Below are 24,136 nucleotides of genomic sequence, written 5' to 3' on the forward strand. Positions count from 1 at the left end.
CTACTTATCATTTTTTATTCACTCAGATATACTACATAAAAAAGAAACAAAAATGATTACAAACAAAAATTATTAATTTTACACTGTAATTTTAATTTAATCAATTATAATTTAGATATAATTTTTTCTTGATTTTAAATCTGCAAAAGCTTTTATTCTTTCACCAATGTCTATTTTCTGAGCAACAGCATTTTTAATAGATAACAAGGCTAAGAAATTTAATCTCTCACTCCCATTGTCGATTGCAAATATGTTTTGATAAGTTTTTAATTTGCTAAAACTTCTTGCAGCTGTTGCTACCATTACAGGAGTTGTCAGCAAAATTCTCAATGTGACCCATGTATTTCGAACTATATTCTGCAAATTGCTTGCTTTTAAAAATTGTAAAGTTTTAAACTGTGAATTGGGCCTTAGTTTTGGCTCCCTCTACGTTTGGCGCCCCACTCAGCCTGCCCCTTAATCTAGCACTGGGTGTAACACCTTATTATCAAAATACTCTGGATTAGAGCAAGTTGTGGAAAGTTTTTTCACTTGGCTATGACATAAATTAAACTTGCCAAGAAATATTCCTGTTTAATCCTTTATCTAAGTTTACAAGTCTGCAAGCAAACAGGAAGTTTATGTGTGTGAAGTATCTTCACGACTAGACTAGACTACTTGTATATAGAGGCTAGTGACTTTCAATGGCAGCCAACTTGTTAACATAGAGGTTTATGTTTTATGCCATTTAGTGAATTTATTAGATGAATATTAAAAGGGAAAGAATAATGATACAATGTACATATTACCAAGGTGTAAGTTTAAGTTTCAAAATAGTTGACTCCATTATGGCGATTATTAACTTGATCATTATAACTGACTGAAAAGACTGGACCAGAACTCCACAGACAATGTTTTTCAAAGAGAATTCACCACAGCAAACTATTCACTACAACAAACTATTCCTGTATTCTCTATGAGTTTGCTATTCTGAGAGTTGACTGCAGCCAGCCATCACTGCTGCTATGTTACAACATGATTACTCATTATGTGAAAGTGAAGTGTATTATCTGGTTTACTAAGACTACAATTATTACTGTCCAGAAGCAGTACTACATAGATAAGGTAGATATTTCATACTAAAAATAATAGTACATCTTCAGTGTTACAAACAGATAGGAATAGAATACAAGTAACGAATATTTGGTGGATCACCTATTAAAATACAATGTTGTCACGAACTAGGAAATGGAATGAATTCAGGATAAATATGAAGACAAATATAAATAAATATAAATTTTCCTTTTCCATGAAAAAGGAAAATTCTGGTACTTTATCATTTTTGGACATCCTGCTTACTCGAACTTCTTCTGGTACCTTATCTACAAGCGTCTTTCGAAAGCCCACATTTACTGGCAGATACATTCATAAAATGTATGCTCACCATACATCTCAAAAATCTGGCATTCTTAAATCTCTAATTAATAGGGCACATAAAGTTTGCCCTTCTCCAGGAATCTTACAACAAGAACTTTCCATCATTAAAAAGTTAATGGTATCTAATAATTACCACCCTAATCAAATCCAACAGATAATTGAATCTTATGTTCCAATACCTAAGGTTTCTTCAACAGTTTGCAGAGTTCCAATCCCCTACATTCCAGGAATCTCAGAACCTATAGGTAGAATTTTAAAAAAGTACCAATTGATTCCCACTTATATTCCTATCAACAAAATTTCTTCCTTAATGCCTTCTACAAAAGATAAACTGTCATCTCTGTCTTTGGCTGACGTTTACAAAATTCCTTGTGAATGTGATGTTTCTTATTTTGGACAAACTGGCCGTTCTGTGGAAAAAAGAATTAAAGAACATCGATATTATATTGATTACAACAAACCTCAGAAGTCTGGTCTAGCACAACACAGCATTACCGCTACCCATAATATCCAGTGGGATAAAGCTATTCTACTTCATAGATGCAGGTTCAAATATGAACGCCTCTTTAAAGAAAGTTGTGAAGCTTTTTTACACCAACCGAATTTAAATCAAAATGATTGCCTCTCTCTCTCTCGAAGATCTGGGAGAATTTTCTTTTATGTAATCATTAAAAAACTAATTATCTTAAATATTAATTATTTATTAATTTCTTTCATTTCCTAGCTTGCAACAACATTGTATTTTAATAGGTGATCCACCGAATATTCGTTACTTGTATTCTATTCCTATCTGTTTGTAACACTGAAGATGTACTATTATTTTTAGTACAAAATATCTACCTTATTTATTAATTAAAGTTATTACTGTGGACTTACGTGTTGTTTTTAATAATAGTATTACATAGAGTTTAATAGATTCTTGAGTGAAAATCATTTACAAGCAGCATAAGCTTGTCCCCAACCCCATTTTTTTTGTACTCTGAGAAAAGCACTGGACAACCAAAATCAGCATAACCTAAATATGCAGTACACACCATCAAGGCCCACACACAACCAAATTAGTAATAAGGTCACTGCAATACATTACCAATCACAAACTTGAATGCCACCTTGATATTTGCTATATGATAAATGAATCCAATTATCAAAAAAAACCTCTGGTTAATCTGGTGGGTCCTGTCTGGTTGACAGGACCCACATACATAAATTACCAGATCTCTGTCACAATGAGGAGTTTACATAAATTGCAGATAATTTCTTTTCATTTGCAAACCTAACAATAATTTAAATACAAGAGCACACTTACTTTTTTAGGAACTTTTTTGTCAGTCTTATTATACAGACTAATTCCTCTGTAACTCAAACCTAATAATAGAGGAGTTCCTCCTTTATCCTGAAAAGGAAAAAAAAAATGTCATCATTTAAACTTGAGTCTATCTATAATTATTTCTTGGTGTCCATTTAATGCATTGATGTATGACAGAATTCTGTCCAATTAGTCTATCAGAATAATACTTTTTGATTCTTCCAGAGAACTGAAGATGTGAACTGTTTACAACAGCACAAGTTAACAGCTTGTCCCTTCTCCCACACACACACACACACACACACACACACCTAAAATAATATCTGATGCATGTAAACTTTTTGCATCAAAGTTCAGTTGTTCCTTATGTACTACTGCTTAGATTGCCTGAGTACTAACTGCATAAAATTAAAGATTTCATACATTTAGAATATAATTTGTAATTTGCTCTCTCTACATTTCAACTTAAAAACCAAAGTGTAATTCTGGGACTCTAATATTCAAAAGTTCAGTATCATCTTAAATAATAATAATAATAATAATAATAATAATAATAATAATAATTATTATTATTATTATTATTATTAAGAGAAACCTCCAGGGAGTCAGGGACTCATCGAGGGAGCCACATACTACATGCACCAACTATCATACTTGTTCTTGAATTCATTCAAACCACTTGCACACACACAACATTCAATGGCAATCTATTCTAATTACACACCACTCTAGGAAAAAAAATCTAGATCTCATCCCCTTCTTAGCGGCATTCGTTCTCAGTCTCCAAGGATTCCATCTTGTCCTTTCTCCATCTTCCATAAAATGAAAAATTCCATCAGCTGAAATCCTATATGATCCTTTCAGAAGTTTGTAAGTCTTAATCATATCATCCCTCTTTCTCCTGTTTGCAATCTATAAATTCTCAATCTGCCTTCATAATCAGTATTCCATAATCCTGATATCATTTTAACACTCTCCTTTGCACTCTCTGTCCACTATATCAGAATGACAATGGAAATCAAGAGACCAGACCTGCACAATAGTCCAAATGAGATCTTATCAAGGACTTGTAAAGAGGCAAAATTACATAATTATCTTTACATGTAAAAGCTCATTTCAGCATTGCAATTGCAATCATTGCTACACAGCCCCTGAACTTCAATTTCCTATCTACTACTGAGATTCCTAAACCTGGTCAGTTTCTTCTAGCATTATCCCACCAATATAATAAGACACTGGATATCTAATCATGCCAGTGCATAACTTTACATTTCCTGACATTGAACTAACATCGATTTTCCCATGTCCACAATTCCAGCTTATTCAAATCATTCTGCAAGATCTGCATATCAACCGCATTTCTGATTACCCCTATCTTTGCATCATCAGCAAACAGCTGTAAGCCTAAGCCACCTATCAGATCCTTTTCAATGTTATTCATGCACAGATTGAATAACAGTGGACCAAGGACTGATCCTTGTGGTACACCACTGGTTACCTTAATTTTGCAGACTCACATCCCCAATATACACTTTTTGATATCTGTCAGTCAGTCATCCTCTTATCCATGCTAATATTGTATAATCCAAACCCATATTCTTCAATTTGTGCAACAGCCTTCCAATGCTATATTCTGTCAAAAGCCTTAGCAAAATCCAAAATTATCATGGTAAATCCATTCCCCTTGTCTAGTTCAATGGTAACATTATTATAGAATGTTAGAAAGTTGTTAAAACATGACCTTCCCTTAGTAAATCCATGCTGTTCATTATGAAGTAGATTCTCTGTCAACCCAGTTCTGAATGGGAGAAATAACCAACTTTTCTAAAATTTTCACCACCAGTCCTAAGATGCTTTAATTTTCCAAACATTGAATGGGTAGTAGTAAATTCTTATGAGAAGAATGAAACTGAATTTACTGAGCTGTTGCAAGACAACTTGCTCAAACAGCAGGTGACAAAAGGAACTCAGTGTCAAAGAGGCTGTTTAACATAGCTATGTTGAACAACCTCTTCTGCATCTGTTACCCTCACACCATCTGCCTTCAGTAGAGTTATTCTTTCATATTCATTCTTTCTTTTGCTTGCAGCATATCGATAGAATTCTTTGGGGTTATCTTTAGCTTGCAGAGCCCAGTTTCTTTTCATACTCAGACTTAGTTTTCTGTACAACAATTGTAACTCTTCTGGCCTGCTGCTTATAATTTTCATAATGAACATCATCCTTATGCACACAGTATTCCTTCCACATCATCCTTTTCTTACAAATCTCTTGCTTGATAAGATTGCACTTCCATCTCACTCCTACCCTATTTATTCTTCGAATTCTTGGGACACATTCTGATATTGCATCATTTAAGTATTTTTTAAATGCTTCACATGCACTGTTGATATTCTTCCCATCCAGCTATTGATACCATTGCACTGAACTTGGTATACTCCTCAGCTGGTCATAATTTCCTGCTTTTTAGTTCAGCATGCAATTTCTCTTGAATGGTACATTGATAAACTTAGCCATTTCCCAAGTGAGTACTACATGGTCACTGTGACCATAAGGAGGAAGAATAGTTATGTCTTTAACTGAAACATCCTCTGACACCATAATCAAATCTAATGCTCTTTGACCTCGAGTTCCTTTTGTCACCTGCTGCTTGAGAAAGTTGTCTTGCAACAGCTCAAGAAATTCAGTTTCATTCTTTTCATAAGATTTTACTGCTACCCAATCAATGTTTGGAAAATTAAAGTCTTCCATTATGATTACACTTGGCAAGTCCATCGTTTTTATTTGGTGATGCATTTCTTCATTCACTAGCAACCAATTCACCAGGTCTGTAACAAAACCCCACTATGTATTTGATCTTGTTAGATTCCATCTCACACCAGATGGCTTCAAACTCACTGCCACATGAAAATCTGTTACTAGTATTACAATCATAGATCTCAACACTAACTAGATTCAAGTCATCCAATATCATTAGCAGCATGCCATCCTACTCTCCTATCCTGTCTATCCTTCCTAAAATAAGAATGTGTCACATGTATGTTAGATACTAGTATTGGCTATTTCATAAAAATCTTATGGAAGATAGTACTGCAAAGCATTGGTTAACCGTTATATCATTTATAACTTTTTAAGAAACATTTTGCAATGAATGATTTTTACAAACTGGAAAACGATATGAAGATAAAAATAAGCTGGATCAATGGTTAATTAGATACGGGGGGAGGGGTCTGGAAAGTTCGGATAAAAGCAACTGATATAACCACAAGAAAGAACGTAAGAGGATATAAGAACATATTTGACTAGCAGGATATTCTAGGTTGTGATTTAACTTTAAAGGAAGAAACACAGAACCTGAATCGGGAAGAAATGAAATTGACAAAGACTTGTAAAGGAATTGTATATATATGTTAATATGAACCAAACTGTAAATATTCCTTTTTGATTTAATTAAATGGTTTGTGAACAACACATTGGACTGATTCTGTCAATGCACTATCCTGAAAATTTCGAACCTGCATAAGATAAACTTTAAGCGATCAATAATTAAGCCGTGATTAATTAAAAGGTAAAGATTAACATAAGCAGGAAATGCTAACAATATCTGCTTTGTTTTTAGTTTAAAATCTTATAATCTCACACTCAATACAGTCTAACTGGTGCAGTCGTAAAACAAATAAATTTGTTAGACTATAGAGTGTGAGAACACAGGATTCAGTAGAAATAAATAAATGGCAGCAGTTGAAAATTAGTTAAGGCAGTCGACAATTTGCAAAGTTTTAAGTAAAAGACAAGGCAGGATTAAGAGATATATAATAGAAATGAAGAATGTATATTACACCACTGATAAGCTACACACACACACTGTAGAATGACAACAGAATGCCTTCCAAATGATAGTAGTTGTGTACAATACCAAAAATCATTAACAATGTTAACTGACTTGTTGGAATTATTGTTAACTGACTTCTGGAAAGAAGTAATCATAGTTTTCCACACATTAATCACAAATCAGATTGTGTAACTGCAGCACAATCAGAGCATGAGAGAACAACTGCAGCTGCGGTCATTAAAAGACAAAAACACTATAGTTGAAAGCAGTTCAACAGAGAAAGAAGCAGAAAAGCCAAACCATCACACCCCAAATACATCTTGGGTTCAGTGTTGTGGTGTAGCACTTGCTTTAAGTGGACAGTAGACCATTGAAAAATAATGATATAAGGTGACAAATCATAATGTGCACTCTTCAAATCTGATGTGTTTAGGTATGGAAACTTACAGAAGAATGTTATTTACCAGAATATGTTGTTCCATCTATTAAATTGGTGGTTATCGTGCAAGGATGCTTCTGAATTGGAAAATGACTCTTTGTTGTGGTGCTCAGAAAAGAATGCTAAACGTACAGACATTATAAACAATTCTATATTGCCTGTTGTAGCAGTTCTAAAGATACAATCCAATTAACACAATGCACCAAGTCATACTGCAAGGACTGTGGCAATATGGTTTGAGGAAATAGGAATGTAAAAGTTAGACAGTTGGCCTGGTTGGCTGAGTGGATGGCATACCCACTCTCCAATGAAAGGTGGGCTTGAATACTATGGTGAGCATGGCTGTCTATGAATGTCTCTGGGTAGGAGATGAATTTCATTACTCAGTGTGAGTGGAATTCACATAAAACAGCCAATAGTCCTGAATTCTATTGCAGAGTACTTTTTGGGAAAAATCAGAATGCTGGTTAAGAGTGCATGACCAGCATGTTCAACTTCACTACAGGAAATGACTACCATTTTGGTGGAAGAATTATACAAAACACCCATTTATCAAAATTGAGTTGAAAATTTACCTAGGAGATTCAAAATCTAATCATGGCCAGTGGGTGAGACAACAGTAAAATAAGATTTGCAAAAATAGAGGATTGTAAAACATTTAGGTATACATATAAATTTTCAAATATGTTGTATAAATAAAATATTTGTGTGTAAATTAATATATATCTAGGGTTTTTATTGCATAACATTTCATAAATACATACCTTAACTTCATAATAATGAACTCCATACGTTGGAAGACTTTCAACTATGCTGACATAGCTAAAATATCAACAATCTGAATTATTAACTATTCATTATTTCTTATTACTATTTCTCATATATTATTAACCAAATGTGTTGAATATTTTTAGTTACAGCTGTAATTATTTATTTATAATTTATTAATTATACATTAATTATTAGCCAGCTGAGACCATATGTAAGTAATCATATGGAATAGTCTATACAGGTTAAGTTAAAAAGAGATGATTATATATATATATATATATATATATATATATATTTAAAGGACAGATCAGATTTTATAAACTTTCTGAAAGTTATTTATAAAAGAAGGAATTGCTATTGTAAACATTCAGCCAGCAAACCCACTGGAGAGTGAGCCATTATACCATGAAGATACAGTAGAATCTCTCTTAACCGGCAACAATGGGATTTCGCCGATTCTGGATACAAGATTTTGCCAGATAATCGAATATATATTTCGAGAACTTACCTGTTCATGTTTTGCGATGCCATGTGTAGAAATTGCAGCATGTGAAGTTCGTTGTTGTGTTTTTCGATCTGCCAACCATAATTAAATAAATAACATCAAAAATCGTGCGGATTTTTTTTAATTTAAAACACATACACATAATTTTATATTTAACAAAATCAAATTTAAACAGCATTTATAAATTACAGTACATATCACATGAAAGTTGTTGTGAATTCTTAGTGTGACAATATAACATAACTTCGAATGTCTGTCTGCTTACAAGATTATCACCGGAGCTTTAAAAATTCAATGTTTATACGATGAAGTTTCATAACATCATAGATGAACGTTGCTCGGCAAATCTTGCCAGAATGCAAACCTAATGCATATTATTTTTATCTTATTGGCTTAAATTTCGGGTTTAAATTTAGAACTTTGAAAGTGCGTTTGTTTTAGTATTGCCGGTTACGAGAGACTTTACTGTATACCAATTCCAAAGTAAACAGTTTGAAGGTACACCGAAAAAACTATCAGGGTTTGATGATGATTTAAGATCTTATTTCTTTGGTTCTGCTTAGCAAATAATTTTTCTAATCCTGTTTCCACAGGAGATACGCTACTGCTGTATTTTTTATGACTTTACCGATAGGAAAGTTAATGGAATTTTTGGAGAAAGAAAAAAGCACAATTTTTTTTTTTCTGTTTCAAATAAACTCCCTTCCAAATATATATATATAGAGAGAGAGAGAGAGAGAATTACTAAAACTTTATTTTGGATGTTCAGATTTTCCTCATTGGCTGTGCAATAAACACTATCCCACTGCAAAGTTTTAACTGCCTAGTCTCACAGTGGACAAATGTTTTGATTCCACCAACCTATCACTCACTAAACAGCTTGCTTGTGTGTGTGTGTGTGTGTGTATACACACACACACACACCAAAGCACCAAATTTGACTCTTGACCAGTGAATACTGAAGCAACTGCAGGGAAACAAAGCGAGATTAAGTTGTAGACTTTGAAGTCTACAACTTAATCCCACTGACTGATTCCTTCAGGCAGACATTTGGTGAACTTGTCTGCAAGGACAGAAAAATCCAAACACCGTGATGGACTCAAGAAATTAAAGAGACAGTCATGGAAAAAGTATGAAATCTTCCTAACAAGGAAGTCGGCATGCATAGTCGGTATTAAGAGAATACAGAGAAAAAAAATGTAAGAACATGAAGCAATGTGTAAAAATAAATAAATAAATAAGTCATGGGAAACTTTAGGTAAGAAATATAGAAGATAAATAGCAGGAAGGTGCAAAATGTTTTAGAGACTATCAAAAAAAGCATAGAAATGGAGGAAAGAGTGCTGAAAAGGAATCAATGAAAACTGAAAATAAAGATGTCTAAAGTTATTACTTTGAAAGAATGCTAAATGACAACAAGTGACAGAACACTTGTGTTCTGTCACTTGTGGGAAAAAAATATTCAAATTCAGAGGAATTTTAATTAACAAATGTATTAAAAAATAGCAAATAAGCATACAGAAGCATATCAAGCATATGAAAGCAAGGTATGTGACTTGTCTTTGTAATTTATGTATCCATCTACAGCTAAGCATGCCACCAAACTAATATGAATAAGAATGCACTTATTTAACTCACATGCAATTTCACACAACTTCACACATACGTAGCCTCTCTCACACACACACACTCAAGGAGTATACTAGATATTATACCAACTGTTAGATCCTAAATGAAGGAATCTTGGATAGAAATCATTCAATTAGGGTCTAACATATAAAAATGGCAAACATGGAGAAATACCTGCACATCAGTTGTAATTAAAAGTGAAACTTCCTCACTTTATGTAAAAATTTGCATTTTTACATAAAGTGAGGAAGTTTCACTTTATGTAAAATGTATATTTTATGTATTCTTTATTTAAGCACCTTATATTTAAGCTATTGTGATTAATTTAAGATTTCATTTTGTATGTCTTTAAAAAGGTGTGGTTGGGAGGAACGGTGCCCCTGACCTTAATGCGAATGGGTTGAAATTATTGGATTTCTGCTGTACTAACAGCTTGTCCATAATGAATACCTTCTTCCAGCACCGAAGTCCATAAGTATACCTGGTACAGGGATACACTAGAACAAAGGTCTCTGATTGACTTCTTTATAGTCTCAGCAGACCTATTTTCCTCAGTGTTGGACGTTCGTGTGAGAAGAGGGGCAGAACTGTCAACTGACCACCACCTTGTTGTGTGCACTCTACGGCTTCAGAAACCAGATGCTACCATCAACGTTGGTAGGCCTAAGCAGCTGTACTGCGTGAAATGGGAGACATTGGAAAATGAGGTTGTGAGGAAGAATTTTGCAGATGACATTTCCTCCAGGTTCAAAGAGATTCCCAAGCATACTGCAGATGTTGAGGAGGAATGGAAGCTGTTCAGAACAGCTGTCACTGCCTCTGCACTCTCATGGTGTGGCAGAAAGCGGCTCGGCATGGCAATGGGCAGTGAGAAAAGGACACCTTAGTGGAATCAAGAAGTCCGAAAAACTGTCCGGGCAAAAAAGGAGTCCTACCTAACATGGCTTAGAGTCAGGTCACCTGAGATGCGTTTGCGGTATGCTGAGGCATGAAAAGCTGCTGCTAAGGCAGTAAAGACAGCGAAGCAGAAGGCTTGGGAATCCTTTGGAGAAAGATTAGACTCATCCTATGCAAATGCAAACAAAGTATTCTGGCAGACCATCCGCCGCCTTCGAGGGAGGAAATCGTGCACAGCAAGGGCAATTAAGGCCTCTGATGGTGCACTTTTAACAACCGAGAAGGATATCCTCCACAGATGGAGGGAATACTTTGAGAGCCTTCTTAACCCAGGTGGCCCAGCAGTTGTGGACATCCAAGAGGTGCAGATTGGGGCAATGACTAGTCTCACAGCAGAAGAGGTCCATTTAGCAATAAAATCGCTAAAATTGGGCAAGGCTGCTGGCGATGATGAAATTTGGCCCGAAATGCTAAAAGCCTTAAATCGAGACGGTGTTCTCTGGCTGACTAGAGTGTGTCAGGCTGCTTGGATATCTGGGCGAGCACCAAAGCAATGGCAGACAGGCATAATAATACCAGTCTTTAAGAAGGGAGACCAGAAGGATTGCAGTAACTATCGTGGCATCTCTCTGCTCAGCCTGCCTGGGAAAGTGTATGCTAAGTGCTTGGAAAGACGGTGAAGGAGCATAGTTGAGTCAAAGTTCCAGGAAGAACAATGTGGCTTTCGTTCTGGTAGAAGCACAACTGACCTAATCTTCACTTTAAGGCAAGTCTTTGAGAAATCTTGGGAATATGCCAAGAATGTCTACACGTTTTGTGGACTTGGAGAAGGCATATGACCGGGTTCCTCGGGATAAGCTTTGGCAAGTAGTACAGGAGTATGGAGTGGATGGTCAGCTATTAGCTGCCATCAAGTCCCTGTATGAATGCCCAGAGTTTTGTGTCAGAGTAAACAGCACACAGTCTGAACCTTTCACAGTCTCCGTTGGCTTCCGTCAAGGGTATGTTCTGTCACCCCTCCTTTTCATAATATTTATGGACTGGATTGATAGGCACAGCCAAGGCAGTGAGTGTGTCAGAATTGGAAAATGTAGCATTGGACGTCTGCTTTTTGCAGATGACCTAGTTCTGCTTAGCTCTTCCACAGATGACCTCCAGCGGACCCTGGATAGGTTTGTAGCTGTTTGTGCAGACACCGGAATGAAGATCAGTGTGGCCAAAACTGAAACATTTGTAGTCTCAAGACAACCATCCCAGTGCACTCTAAATGTAAGTGGAGTCCCAATGAGGCAGGTGGAGAAGTTTAAATACCTTGGGTCCATATTCACGAATGATGGAAAATGGGATGTAGAGCTAGATACTCGAATTGACTTAGCAAGCTCAATATTGCGGGAGCTTGGCTGTTCGGTAGTATTGAAGCGGGAGTTAAGCCAGAAGGCAAAGCTGGCTGTCTTCAATACAGTCTATGTCCCCATCCTCACCTATGGTCATGAGAGTTGGGTAATGACCGAAAGAATGTGGACACGAATCCAAGCGGCTGAAATGAGGTTCCTTCGAGGGGTTGCGGGGCTGACAAAACTCGACTGAGTCCGAAGCTCTGCAATTCAGGAAACCCTCAATACTCAACCGCTGCTTCTCCATGTTGAGAGATCACAGTTACATTGGTACGGACACTTGGTCAGAATGCCACAAGAGAGGCTCCCTCAGCAAGCCCTCTTTGCCAAGCCAGAGGGTGGGATGCCAAGGACTCGCTGGATAGATTATATCCAAAACCTTGGGTGAACACGTTTGGGAATCCCACGAGAACACCTGAGCTTGGTGGCAGAGGATCGTGACCATTGGAAGTTCCTCCTGCAGCTGTTGCCCCCACAACCCAATTAGGAAGAGTGGGCCTTGAAGATGTATGTCTGTATGTATGTCTTTAAACAGAGGGATAATGTGAATTAAATTTAAGCCTTACTTAAGCTATGTAAAATCTATTGTGAGTCATCATAAAGCTGTTAAGTATTAATTCCTGGAAGGCCTAAAGCTACACGCGTACAGCGTAACGCTGGCGGGTATAGCTTATTTGGAAAATCACGTAGCCATGTATTCCATGAATCCGAGTTTATCAGCATTGTACAAACGAAGGATAAGCCAAAGGGTGAAATTAGTAAGGTTCGTGTGCAAAAAGGGGCTAAAAAAGAGGGTGCTCGATAGGAGTATACAAGGGGGTTGAGCCTGGAATAAGGGGGGCTTTTTCTTGAGGACTTGACGTATCGTTTTCCTGTTGGGTGGTTCGGAAGTTGGCAGGCAGGTTTGCATAAAGGGGGGATGAAGTCTGTGATGTCGGGCAACGAGCGTTCGTAAAGAAATAAAGCTAGATTCTATGCAAAGCTGAAGGAAGAAAATTCCAGTCCTAGCAGAATCAAGCCGTCGCTGGAAAGCCCCATCGAGTTGTTCCTGAAATGCAAGGATTTTGAGTCTGTTTCCAGCAGAAAGAATGAAGATAGCGTAACCCCTACGTTGGCGTATAGACAGCCAAAATAGATGAGAAATATCTAGACAAACACTTGGTGCAGAACGACGCAGAGAAAAAAAGATCGGTAAGGTGCTATTGTTCTAATTTTGTGTGAATGTTCATTAGAAGAAAGTTTACAATTATGAAATTAAGAACTATATAATAAGGAACTCCGTGGACAGTCACTATTTAGAAAGTTAACCTCGTTTGTGAGTAAGAAGAATTGTTTAGGAGAGATTTTGTAACTTATATGTGATAGAATTAACTTGATGCAATATGAAAGGTAGAATTTAGAGTCTCAGTAACATTAGAATGGTTGATAGTTTGTTCTTACGAGTAATACTGCTAGAAGGAATTTAGCTTATTATCATTTGATTTGTATCCCAATGCGTAATTACAGTGTTTAGCATGCCTTATAAGTTTTAATTAGTTCGAATGTGTTAATCTCTTAGTTCGAGTTTATTTAGTATTGAACATAATTAAGTGTATGAATTTTGTATTGTGTTTTAGATATTCCAATAAACATGTCATAATTTCCTGAACCTGAGTCATGTCTGATTAAGATTCCAAATTACCACTCATAAAAAATAGAACCTGATTTTGGCGGGAAGGATTTAGTGAGTGAATATAAATATAGATTTAGGTCACGACTGCAATAATCTAGATCTATAGGGCAGTTAAGTAAGATATTGGGTAAGAAAGCTAAGAATCTAGTATTGTTTCCCTGAGTAAGGATCTTTTCTACTATAGGATACTGGCTGGTGCAGCAAAATATAAATTCGCCAGTATCCGAAGAAGAAACAATCCTAGATATAAAAATAAGATTAAAATTAAGTATAAAGAGATAAATAAATATAGAACATAGATATAAAAATAAGAAACAACTTTTTAACACACCCAATATAACATTAATATTTCACAACTAGTTTCCTATACTGATAGGAAGAAAGATGATGATAGCATAATAATCAAAATTTAATTCATACAAACATTTGCATTATAGAATCATATAAATTTATATCATTCTATTATTTAAATTAAGGAGATATTTAATCCCACATTATTTCAAACCGAATAAGAAACTCTAAGATAGAAATCAAAGAGTTTCATGCCGAATATAGCAAGCTATAAAAGTTTGGCGAGTCCAAGAGTAAGCAAATACCTGGGTAGTACAATACCGGGCAACTCATAGTCAAGGTGGATAAAACTAGGATCACTATTCTTAGTATTAACCCTAATGTAAAACTCATCCCCTAGGAGATGTATGTTGTTTTACATTAAGAGAGATAGGTCACTACACAGGCCTGTTTCAACCTTTGAGGTCTCATCAGTGAGTAGGTAGACCAATATATACCAAGATTGTAATGATAATAGCTTTAATACTTTACAGTATGAATTGTTAAAGAGGTGCACATATAAATTAATGAAATAAAGAGCCAAAAGGCTTCACTTCAGTGATGTAAAAATGATTTAAATTAAGGGGATATTTAATCCCACATTATTTCAAAGCCGAATAAGAAACTCTAAGATAGAAATCAAAGAGTTTCATGCCAAATATAGCAAGCTATAAAAGTTTGGTAAGTCCAAGCGTAAGCAAATACCTGGGTAGTACAATACCAGGAAACTCATAGTCAAGGTGGATAAAACTAGGATCACTATTCTTAGTATTAACCCTAATGTAAAACTCATTCCATAGGAGATGTATGTTGTTTTACATTAAGGGAGATAGGTCACTACCAAGACCGGTTTCAACCTTTGAGGTCTCATCAGTGAGTAGGTATACTGTTATGTCATTGTTTTTCTATATTTTCACTACTATTATTTCTCTTGTGCCTACTAAGAATATCTCTAAACTAATTCTCTGGGGCCCATTCCCTTTTTTGGAATCTGACAATATTTGTTTGTTTCAGCTGTGCCAGTCAGAGGACAGAAATTTCTTGTCCTAAGAAAGTTTCCCAGAATGTAAGTGTTACCTAACCTTGTTAAAGGAATTAAGTAGCTTTAGACATCTCGGCATACAGTCATGGCCAAATTACTCTTAACTCCACTTATGCATAGGTCCATAATTTTATGAGTGGTAAAATCAGTCTCATGCTCAGACAAAACTCAGGCTTACATAGAAAAAATATTTATTAAATGGCTAAAGAGATTACAATTAAGTTTAACATGTCAAAGGCAAATCATTGAAATCATTACTAACTCACTAGTTAAGCAAATAAGAATTATTCAAACTGACAAGTATATTATTCACATTTCATGTGTGAATTAGGTTCACATAGCACAAAATATAAGATCAATTTCTAAACTAAACTTTCTGTCATTTTTGACCCCTTTACATTAAATTAGGAACTGCGCAATCTTAAGTTCTCAGACTACCAGTCCAACACAGTCTCTAAATCACTGAGCACAAAGTTACTTTAAAGGTTCTTTTTTTTCCTAGTCAGAATCTTGTTCCTTCTTTCTCTCACTCACTCATCTCATGGTTTGCTGTCGTTAGCTCGACCGCCATCAAAGGGAAATCCTTTGTTATCTCACATTGGTAAAACCTTTACAGATGGCCCGAATTGGAAAACTGCCATCATCTCGCGTGTAGCCTTGTCCGACTTATGTTAGTCAGCAACGGGAAAAAGCTCGCCATCATCAAGCTTCCTTCCAGTCATTAGCATCACTGGTCCGCACAAGCAAACAGGATCATCAAAAATGGCTGTTCAAACACACGTGAACTCGTACTTATCCCCTGTTACAGCGTCCTCTTTCCACATTCCAAACTTATTCATGGCACCTTCCTATTTGCTCTTATGAAGTAGCGTCATACCTCTCTCTTCGATGAGCACTCTTTTCGGAGAACGCGAGTTCCGTTCGCTTTCCACGAATGCTTTCGCTTCGGGCGTTACGTCATTGTGGGCAGCTAGCTAGCAACCTTTGGACCTTTGTTTGCACTTAGACATACATTCTTACATAGAGTATATTTTTGACATCAATAATTTTAAACAGTATAATTCTATTGAGACATACAATTTTCTCCTCTATTTTACTTCTTTCTAAGGTAATTCTAACATGTTTTCTTTTATATTTTGCTTTCTTAACTAATAGTACAAGTATTTCTAGCTCAGAATCATGTTTCTTGATAAATCTTGAATGAATGATTCTTTTGTTGAAAGAGTCCTCATTCAAGATCTAACAAGACCAATAAATACCAAGATTGTAGTGATAAAAGCTTTAATACTTTACAGTACGAGTTGTTAAAGAGGTGCACATATAAATTAATGAGATAAAGAGCCAAAAGGCTTCACTTCGGCAATGTAAAAATTATTTAAATTAAGGGGATATTTAATTTAATCCCACATTATTTCAAAGCTGAATAAGAAACTCTAAGATAGAAATCAAAGAGTTTCATGACGAATATAGCAAGCTATAAAAGTTCAGTGAGTCCAAGCATAAGCAAATACCTGGGTAGTACAATACGGGCAACTCGTAGTAAGGTGGATAAAGCTAAGATCACTATTCTTAGTATTAACCCTAATGTAAAACTCATCTCCTAGGAGATGTATGTTGTTTTACATTAAGGGAAATAGGCACTACCCAGACCGGTTTCAACCTTTATTGAGGTCTCATCAGTGAGTAGGTAGACCAATAAATACCAATTGTAGTGATAATAGCTCTAATACTTTACAGTATTAATACTTTATACTTAATACTTTAATTTAAATAATTTTTACATTGCCAAAGTGAAGCCTTTAGGCTCTTTATTTCATTAATATCATTCTATGATAATTATATGGAAATATCATAAAAAAAAGGACTGATTGAAAAATTTTCTTTTTAGTTATTAAACATAACCAATCCAACAACATTTACAGATTGAAAGTTAATAAAAGAATATAAAAGTGAATTCCAGCACTGATAGCTTGCTTCTGACTGAAACTCACATGACAAAATTATACACACACACACACACACATATATATCATCCTTCTCGTTTAAACCTAAACTTTGGAAACGTTATGTGGATGACATTTTTATTATTTGGAGCCATGGCCACAATTCTCTCATGGATTTTCTTGATCATCTCAATAATCAACATCCTAATATAAAATTCATGGCTAAACTTGAATATGACAATTCCCTACCTTTCCTGGATATAAAACTGTCCTGCTGCTCTGGAAAATTTAGAATTTCAATGTATAGAAAACTTACACACACTAATAGATATTTTCATAGTCAATCCCATCATTTTCCTCCACAAAAACTTGGAACTATTTCTACCTTAGGACATAGAGCACGCTCTCTTCTAAATGACCCAGATGAACTACAAAAAGAAATTAATTACCTCTCGTATGTCTTTAGACAAAATGGATATTCTCATAGAACCATTAAAAAATTCCTTCTAGATCCTCCTAGCCACCGCACTGAAGAAATAACCAATATTAAGGGTAATATCTCTATCCCATACATCAGTTCAGTTTCTCAAAAATTAGCTAGAGTTCTTAAGAAATACATCAGGACTTTATTTACTACACTTCCAAAAATCCACTCTCTAATATGCCATCCGAAGCCTCATCATCATAATCTGAAATATCCTGGTGTGTACAAGATATGGTGTGACTGTAATATCCCTTATTTTGGTCAAACAGATAAATCTATTGAATTACGTATAGAGGAGCATAAGAGAGACATCTCTTACAAAAGAACACGCGCCAGTGCCTTGTCTAGTCATGTTCTTTTCTCGAACAATCCTGATGATGAACACCAGGGTCATTCAGTCTGCTGGGATAGATCCAAAAACATCTTTCATTGCCATGATGAGTTTGAAAGAAAAATTGTGGAGTTGAGAGAAATTATCCTTAATCATGAACATTTAAATAACAATTTGAGCTACAACCTCCCAGATAGCCATTCTGCTGTTGTTCAGTACTGGCATTCACGAGAGACTGCAAGCACGCACTCACCAAACAATGCCACAATCGAAAGAACAACTTAAATGTAACTACAACATTTTTTCATGTTAATTATGTACTGCAATTTTTTCCTATGTTTCTCAGTTTTTCTAAGCTTCAGTGTTTTTAATGCTGTTTCCTATTTTTAAAAGACACCTGAAGAAGGCTGTCAAAAGCAGAAACTAGTAGTGTGTTATACCATTAAAACCTTACAATTATTCTCGCGGTTTCAGTCATTAAATTCTCTTTATATATATATATATATATATATATATATTAATAGATAGATAGATAGATATAATTCCATAATATCAATGTATCACAGTGATAATCTCATACTTTACTATTGCTGCACCTCTGGATTGGCCAGACAACTTTTTGTAATGTCCTATAACTTTTTCCTCACTAAAAAAATTAAAAAAAAAACGAATATATAATATGCATAGTGATAATTTATGAAAACAGAATTTTGCTGATAATACTACAAACTGATATATTTGAAAATAGAATTTTATGTACAAATGTCAAATGCAGATCATCTGATTCTTTAACTGGTAATGACTAGCTGGAAAGTCTATTAAATTAACAGAAATTAAGAATTAGGATTCTTAATTTACCTTTGATTTAATAAGAAAGGAAAAAGGGGGTTTAATAATTTAAATGAACTTTTAATTTGAAATTTTTTCTGATCTCAAGCATTAAAACAGAATACTCAGGAAAAACTGCTCTTCAATAGGTTATTTGTTTTTCTTTTAATTTTTAAAATCCTATAAAAGTTGGATCTCTAATTTCAATTGCTATTACACCAATTTTTCCTCATATTTTTACTGATAAAAGAACACAATGAAGTTTAAGTAATCTAGTTACCTTTTAATCCTTATTAAATGCATGCTATAAAATATATCTAGATATAATTAAAAGTAAAATACCATGGGCCAAGGAAATTATTGGAGAAGAACAATGCAGCTTTAGGAAAGGAAGATCTTGCACAGATCCTGCATTTACACTCAAACAAATTATAGAAAAAAGAATAGAATTTACCCTGCAACATATATGGCCTTCCTGGATTATGAGAAAGCATGCGATCAAATCAACAGAACAAAATTAATCAATATACTGTATGAATTGAAAGCTCCACCTCAAACCACAAAAGCAATACCAAATATAATGGAAGAAAGCTATATTAAAATTAAAATTAATAATGAAACAACCAAAAAAAATTAAAACCAATAGAGGTCTCACATTCAAGGAAGTGGATTATCACCAATACTCTTCAATATATTTTCGGCCTAGTTGACCGAGTGGTCAGCATGTCTGCTCTCTAGCCAAAAGGCTGCGGGTTCGAATCCTGCCGTGGGCATGAATGTTTGTAATTGTCTGTAAAAATACTAGTTGTGGTGATGGGTGGTAGATGGCGTTGGTGTAGTTGCAGTTCATTGTAGTTGGTGGATTGAGTAGTGTAGAGTAGGTGCCTTTGCTCGATGAGTCTTTGGACTCCCTGGAGGGTGTTAGATAATAATAATATATACATATATGGAAAAAATTTCAAGAGAGTGGAGGAAAAACAAAATCATAAGAATTAAAATAGGAAATAAAGAATTAACCAGCCTTTTGTATGCTGACGATCAAGTTATTTTTGCTGAAAATGAAGACAATCTACACGTATTGAACAAAACAATAGAATAGTATGACATGAAAATCTCAATAAATAAAATGAAATCAACAGCATTTCAAGGTAAAGAAATTAAAAGATGCAAACTAGTCATCCACAACAAAGTAATAGAACAAGTGAACAAATTTAAATATCTAGGAAATTACATAAGTCCCAATGGAGAAATGGACATTGCATATAAAAAGTAAAAATTCCTAGCAGTCATTGGAACTTTGAACAGACACTTCAATAAACAGATGTCTAGAACAAGTGAAATAAAACTATATAAAATAATAGCCAAACCAATTCTGAAATATGGCAGTGAAACATGAACTTGGGGAGAACGAGATAAAAGACAAGTGGAATCTGCAGAAATGAAGTTCCTAAGACTGCTCACAGGCTATAAAAGAATAGACAAGATGAGAAATGAAGAAATAAGAAAACAATTATCCATAATTAACATAACAGAAGACATAACAAACTATAGAAAGAACTGGAAAAATCACGTGGAAAGAATGAATGAGGATAGATGGCCAAATATTGCCTGGAAGTATAAACCAAAGGGACACCGATCAAGAGGAAGACCTAGGAGGAGATGGGCAAAAGACTTTTTAAACCCTTGAAAACGTTAAAGGCAAACAATTGCCTAACACGCGAAGCCAAGAAGAAGAAGTTACCTTTTACAATAGAGTAACAAGACCAGTGGATGAGCGTAAGAAATACACTGACATTTTTTTTTTTTTTCCAAAGGCATTTCACAGGGTGCCACATGACAAGTTGATTTTTAAGTTGCATCATATGGGTTTGGATATCAGGTTAGTGGATTGGATTGGTGATTGGCTCTCTGATTGATATCGAAGAGTTGTATATGGAGGAGCAGTAGGAGAACTACAAGTAGGGTACCACAAGATTCAGTCCTGGGTCCATTATTGTTCAATCTTTATGTCAATGATATTGTAACAGGAACTACAAGGGAGATATTCAGTTGTTTGCTGATGATGTGAAGCTTAGGAGGGTTATCAGTAATAGTGTTGATGTTTTAGCTCTTCATGAGGATTGAATGAGCTGGAAAAGGGGATGAATGAGGATGTCTGTTAAATGTATGGTTTTGAAATTTGGGATCCACAGATGGGATGCTTCATATTCACTTGATGGAGTTAGAGTTAAAGAAGTAGAGGAAGCAAGGGATCTTGAGGTGTTTGTGGATAGAGATTCGAAGTTCCGAGGACATATTGTGAAGGTTGCGAAGACATCTCAGAGAACTGCAGCAATGTTGAGGAGAACATTGACCACAGCAAAAAAAAATGTGCTACTCCCATTGTATAAAGCTTTGATCCAGACACACATCTGAATTTCTGTGCTCAGATCTGGTCACTGGGATTTGAAGGGGATGAAGTAACCATGGAGAGGATGCAGAAATGGATAACAAAAATGATATCAGAACTGTAAAAATTTGATTATGAGGATAGATTGAAGGCATGCAGACTGCAGAGTTCAGTGGATAGAGACAAAGGGGGAATACGATTGAGACATTTAAACTGCTGAAGAGTTATTGTATTAACATTGAGGAGATTTTTCATATGATAGAATGAGAGGAGCAAGGACAAGGGGCCATCCCTGGAAGTTGCAAAATAAAGTTGTAAGTAAAAGGATAAGGTGAGCCTCCATAGCTCAGTCGGCATAGACAAAGCCCTCGGAAACGGGTTCAATTCCCGTCCATGAGGTAAGGAAGCTTTATCTGGTCTCTTTTGACTAAATGTGAGTTGGTCAGTCTCATACAGAGATAGAGTTCTCTATTTTAGCAAATATGACAGCTTGTTCCTGAAAGTCAATAAGAAATAAAAATGCTGTAATTTATAAAAACAACTTATCAGTACACTGAAAAGCAAAAAAAAAAGCTTACGTAACTGCCAATTTATTTTTAAAAAAATGGTATCTAAATTATCAGTTATCATATTTAATAAAAATTAAGTAAAATACACTATATTAAATAAAAATTAATAAAAATAAAACAAATTTAATAAAAATTCTAATAGTTATAAAAATAAAATGGTGCATTTTTGTTAGCTTTTCGAATGTGCCCCCATTCTCTTAGTCCCATATTACATGGTTTCACACTACACGAGATTTGATAAGAACCCAACTACCATGTTATACAAAAGTTATCTCTGTGTGTGTATGGATTGTTTGTGTGTGTGTGATATACAGGATGAACTACAAATAATGTGAGCAACTACAAAAATGTATTTCTAAAAAAATACACAGACAAAAGTCAAACCTACTATTGTATACCACACCTCAAAAGAATTTTTTTACATTTTATGGAAGTTCAATATATGCTCTATTCATTGTCCTGTGCATAGCATGATAGTCAACTGATCATACATCCTGCAGGTGATAACAGGTGATAACCAATTTTGACAACCTGTCTGTAATGCAATCTTTCAAGTGCCTCCACTGACAGTGAGTATACCTCATCTTTTACAAATCTCTCAGAGGAAAAAATGGGGGGAAGCAAATAATTTAATCTGGAAATTGCCAGGAAGTGGGCTTCCTCAACCAGAGTTCACTGTTGGGTAGATTCACATTCAAGACTGTTATATCACTGTTAGGCTATATTGCAGAAGTGATGGTGATGTTAACCTTTTCAGAATGGTAAAACGTTACCTCATCCACTGAAACAGATGTCTGACAGGAATGTATCACCATCACTTCTGTAATATAGCCTAACATCTTCACAAAAATTTCTAATCATACCATACTATCATTAAGGTTTCACATGAAATTATGTGATGGTATGTTTAGAACTCTGTGTGAAGAATTTTTCACGGTCTGTTTGTGGAGCATTCAGTTCTTGGCTAGCCCAGGTTGAGCACATTTGGTAAACATAAGTTTACCAAATATGCTCAACTGTCTCTACTCTGGTATTCTGTCTGGAGAAAAACTTTTCTTGATTACAAATATAAACTGTATCCATAAACTGTCCAAAACTACAGTTAATGCAAGGCATCTTTCTCAAACTTTCCTGTGAACAGTACAGATTTTGTAGAATGACACTACAACAAACACTTTCTGATTGAAATGCCATTTTACGTTTCTGCAGTAACAAAGTGAAAATCATTTCTTATGTATGTATGCGTGGAATAAAAACTCTTGAGTTGCTCTTTATAATAGTACAGGTTTGAATTTTGTACGTCTTCCTTTTGTAGAAATATTTTTGCAATCCTGCATTACTTATAATCATCTAGTATATAAATAATACAATAAATAATAATGAAGAAATGTTGGAGATGGTCCAGATGCGATTGACCAAAATGGTTTCTAATCTCTGGAATGTTGAATATGAAGAAAGGTTGAGATGATGCAATTTGCAGAGTCTAGTGAATAGGAGGAAGAGGGATGATATGATAGAGATGTACAAGTTAGGGTTGTTATAGGATTAACAGTGAACAGGTTTTTCATAAAATGGTGGGAAATTGGGGGAGAACAAGAGGTCAATCCCTGGATGCTGTATAAGGAGAGTATGAGCAAGGGAGGGAAAAGCAGGTTTTTTGCACGGAGAGTTGTGAATGATTGGAATGATTTGCATGAGTGTTGTGTCTGCAGAGAATTTGAATGTGTTTAAGGCACAGTATGATGAGTTGTGTGCATATAACAAAAGAGACCTCTAGATGAGTCTGACTCCATGGGGTCTTAGGATAATAATAATAATAATACAATACATACCAAACTGAAATGGATGGATGATCCTTCAGAGTAGAAGTTGAAAGAACAGGTATCCTCTTCAACTGAGCTTTTGTTGTTTGATCACTAAATAAAAATAAACAAATAATAAAAAAAAACATCTGTTTTAATTTCATGCATATATGTTAACCTTATTCAGATTTTCATCAAAATGTGAAGTAAAAAATCATGTGCTCCTTCACACAAATGCTGTTATTCAACTAAATTATATAAAAGCCAATGTTAAAAATAATAATAAAGAAAGTAAATAAAGCATTATTTCCTTTCCCTAGTTGAATTAAACTGGGAATCTGATTCTGAAATTACATTTCACTCAAATGTTATTGTACCTCTCCTTGAAACTGAGGTAACAAACAAAACACAACTGACTCAGGCACCCCATTCCATTCCTTCATCACTCCTCAAGCAAAAATTTTAGTCCTCACGTCTTTGCTAACCACACATTTATCCCACTTCCGAGGATGACCTCTTGTTCTGTTCCCTCTAACCAAGAGCTGAAACATTTCCCC

At 35.1% G+C, this 24,136-nt stretch overlaps 1 protein-coding gene across 5 annotated transcripts in view; it reads right to left on the bottom strand.

The window, feature by feature from the left end:
- LOC150108490 (uncharacterized) overlaps positions 1–24,136 on the bottom strand; it is a 385,253-nt gene that overhangs the window by 130,240 nt on the left and 230,877 nt on the right. For all 5 annotated transcript variants that reach the window (XM_090415899.1, XM_090415900.1, XM_090415897.1 and 2 more), the window contains 4 exons: positions 23,610–23,693; positions 18,572–18,637; positions 7,758–7,815; positions 2,723–2,809 (listed from right to left, as the gene is read on the bottom strand). In XM_090415899.1, coding sequence (XP_090272025.1) covers positions 2,723–2,809; positions 7,758–7,815; positions 18,572–18,637; positions 23,610–23,693 — 295 coding nt within the window. The remainder of the gene's footprint in view (positions 1–2,722; positions 2,810–7,757; positions 7,816–18,571; positions 18,638–23,609; positions 23,694–24,136) is intronic.

The sequence above is a fragment of the Typopeltis vanoorti genome, chromosome 3 (genome assembly GCF_054136105.1).
Source record: "Typopeltis vanoorti isolate ZY-2024b chromosome 3, IOZ_Tvanoo_1.0, whole genome shotgun sequence".
In the NCBI taxonomy this organism is placed as follows: domain Eukaryota; kingdom Metazoa; phylum Arthropoda; class Arachnida; order Uropygi; family Thelyphonidae; genus Typopeltis; species Typopeltis vanoorti.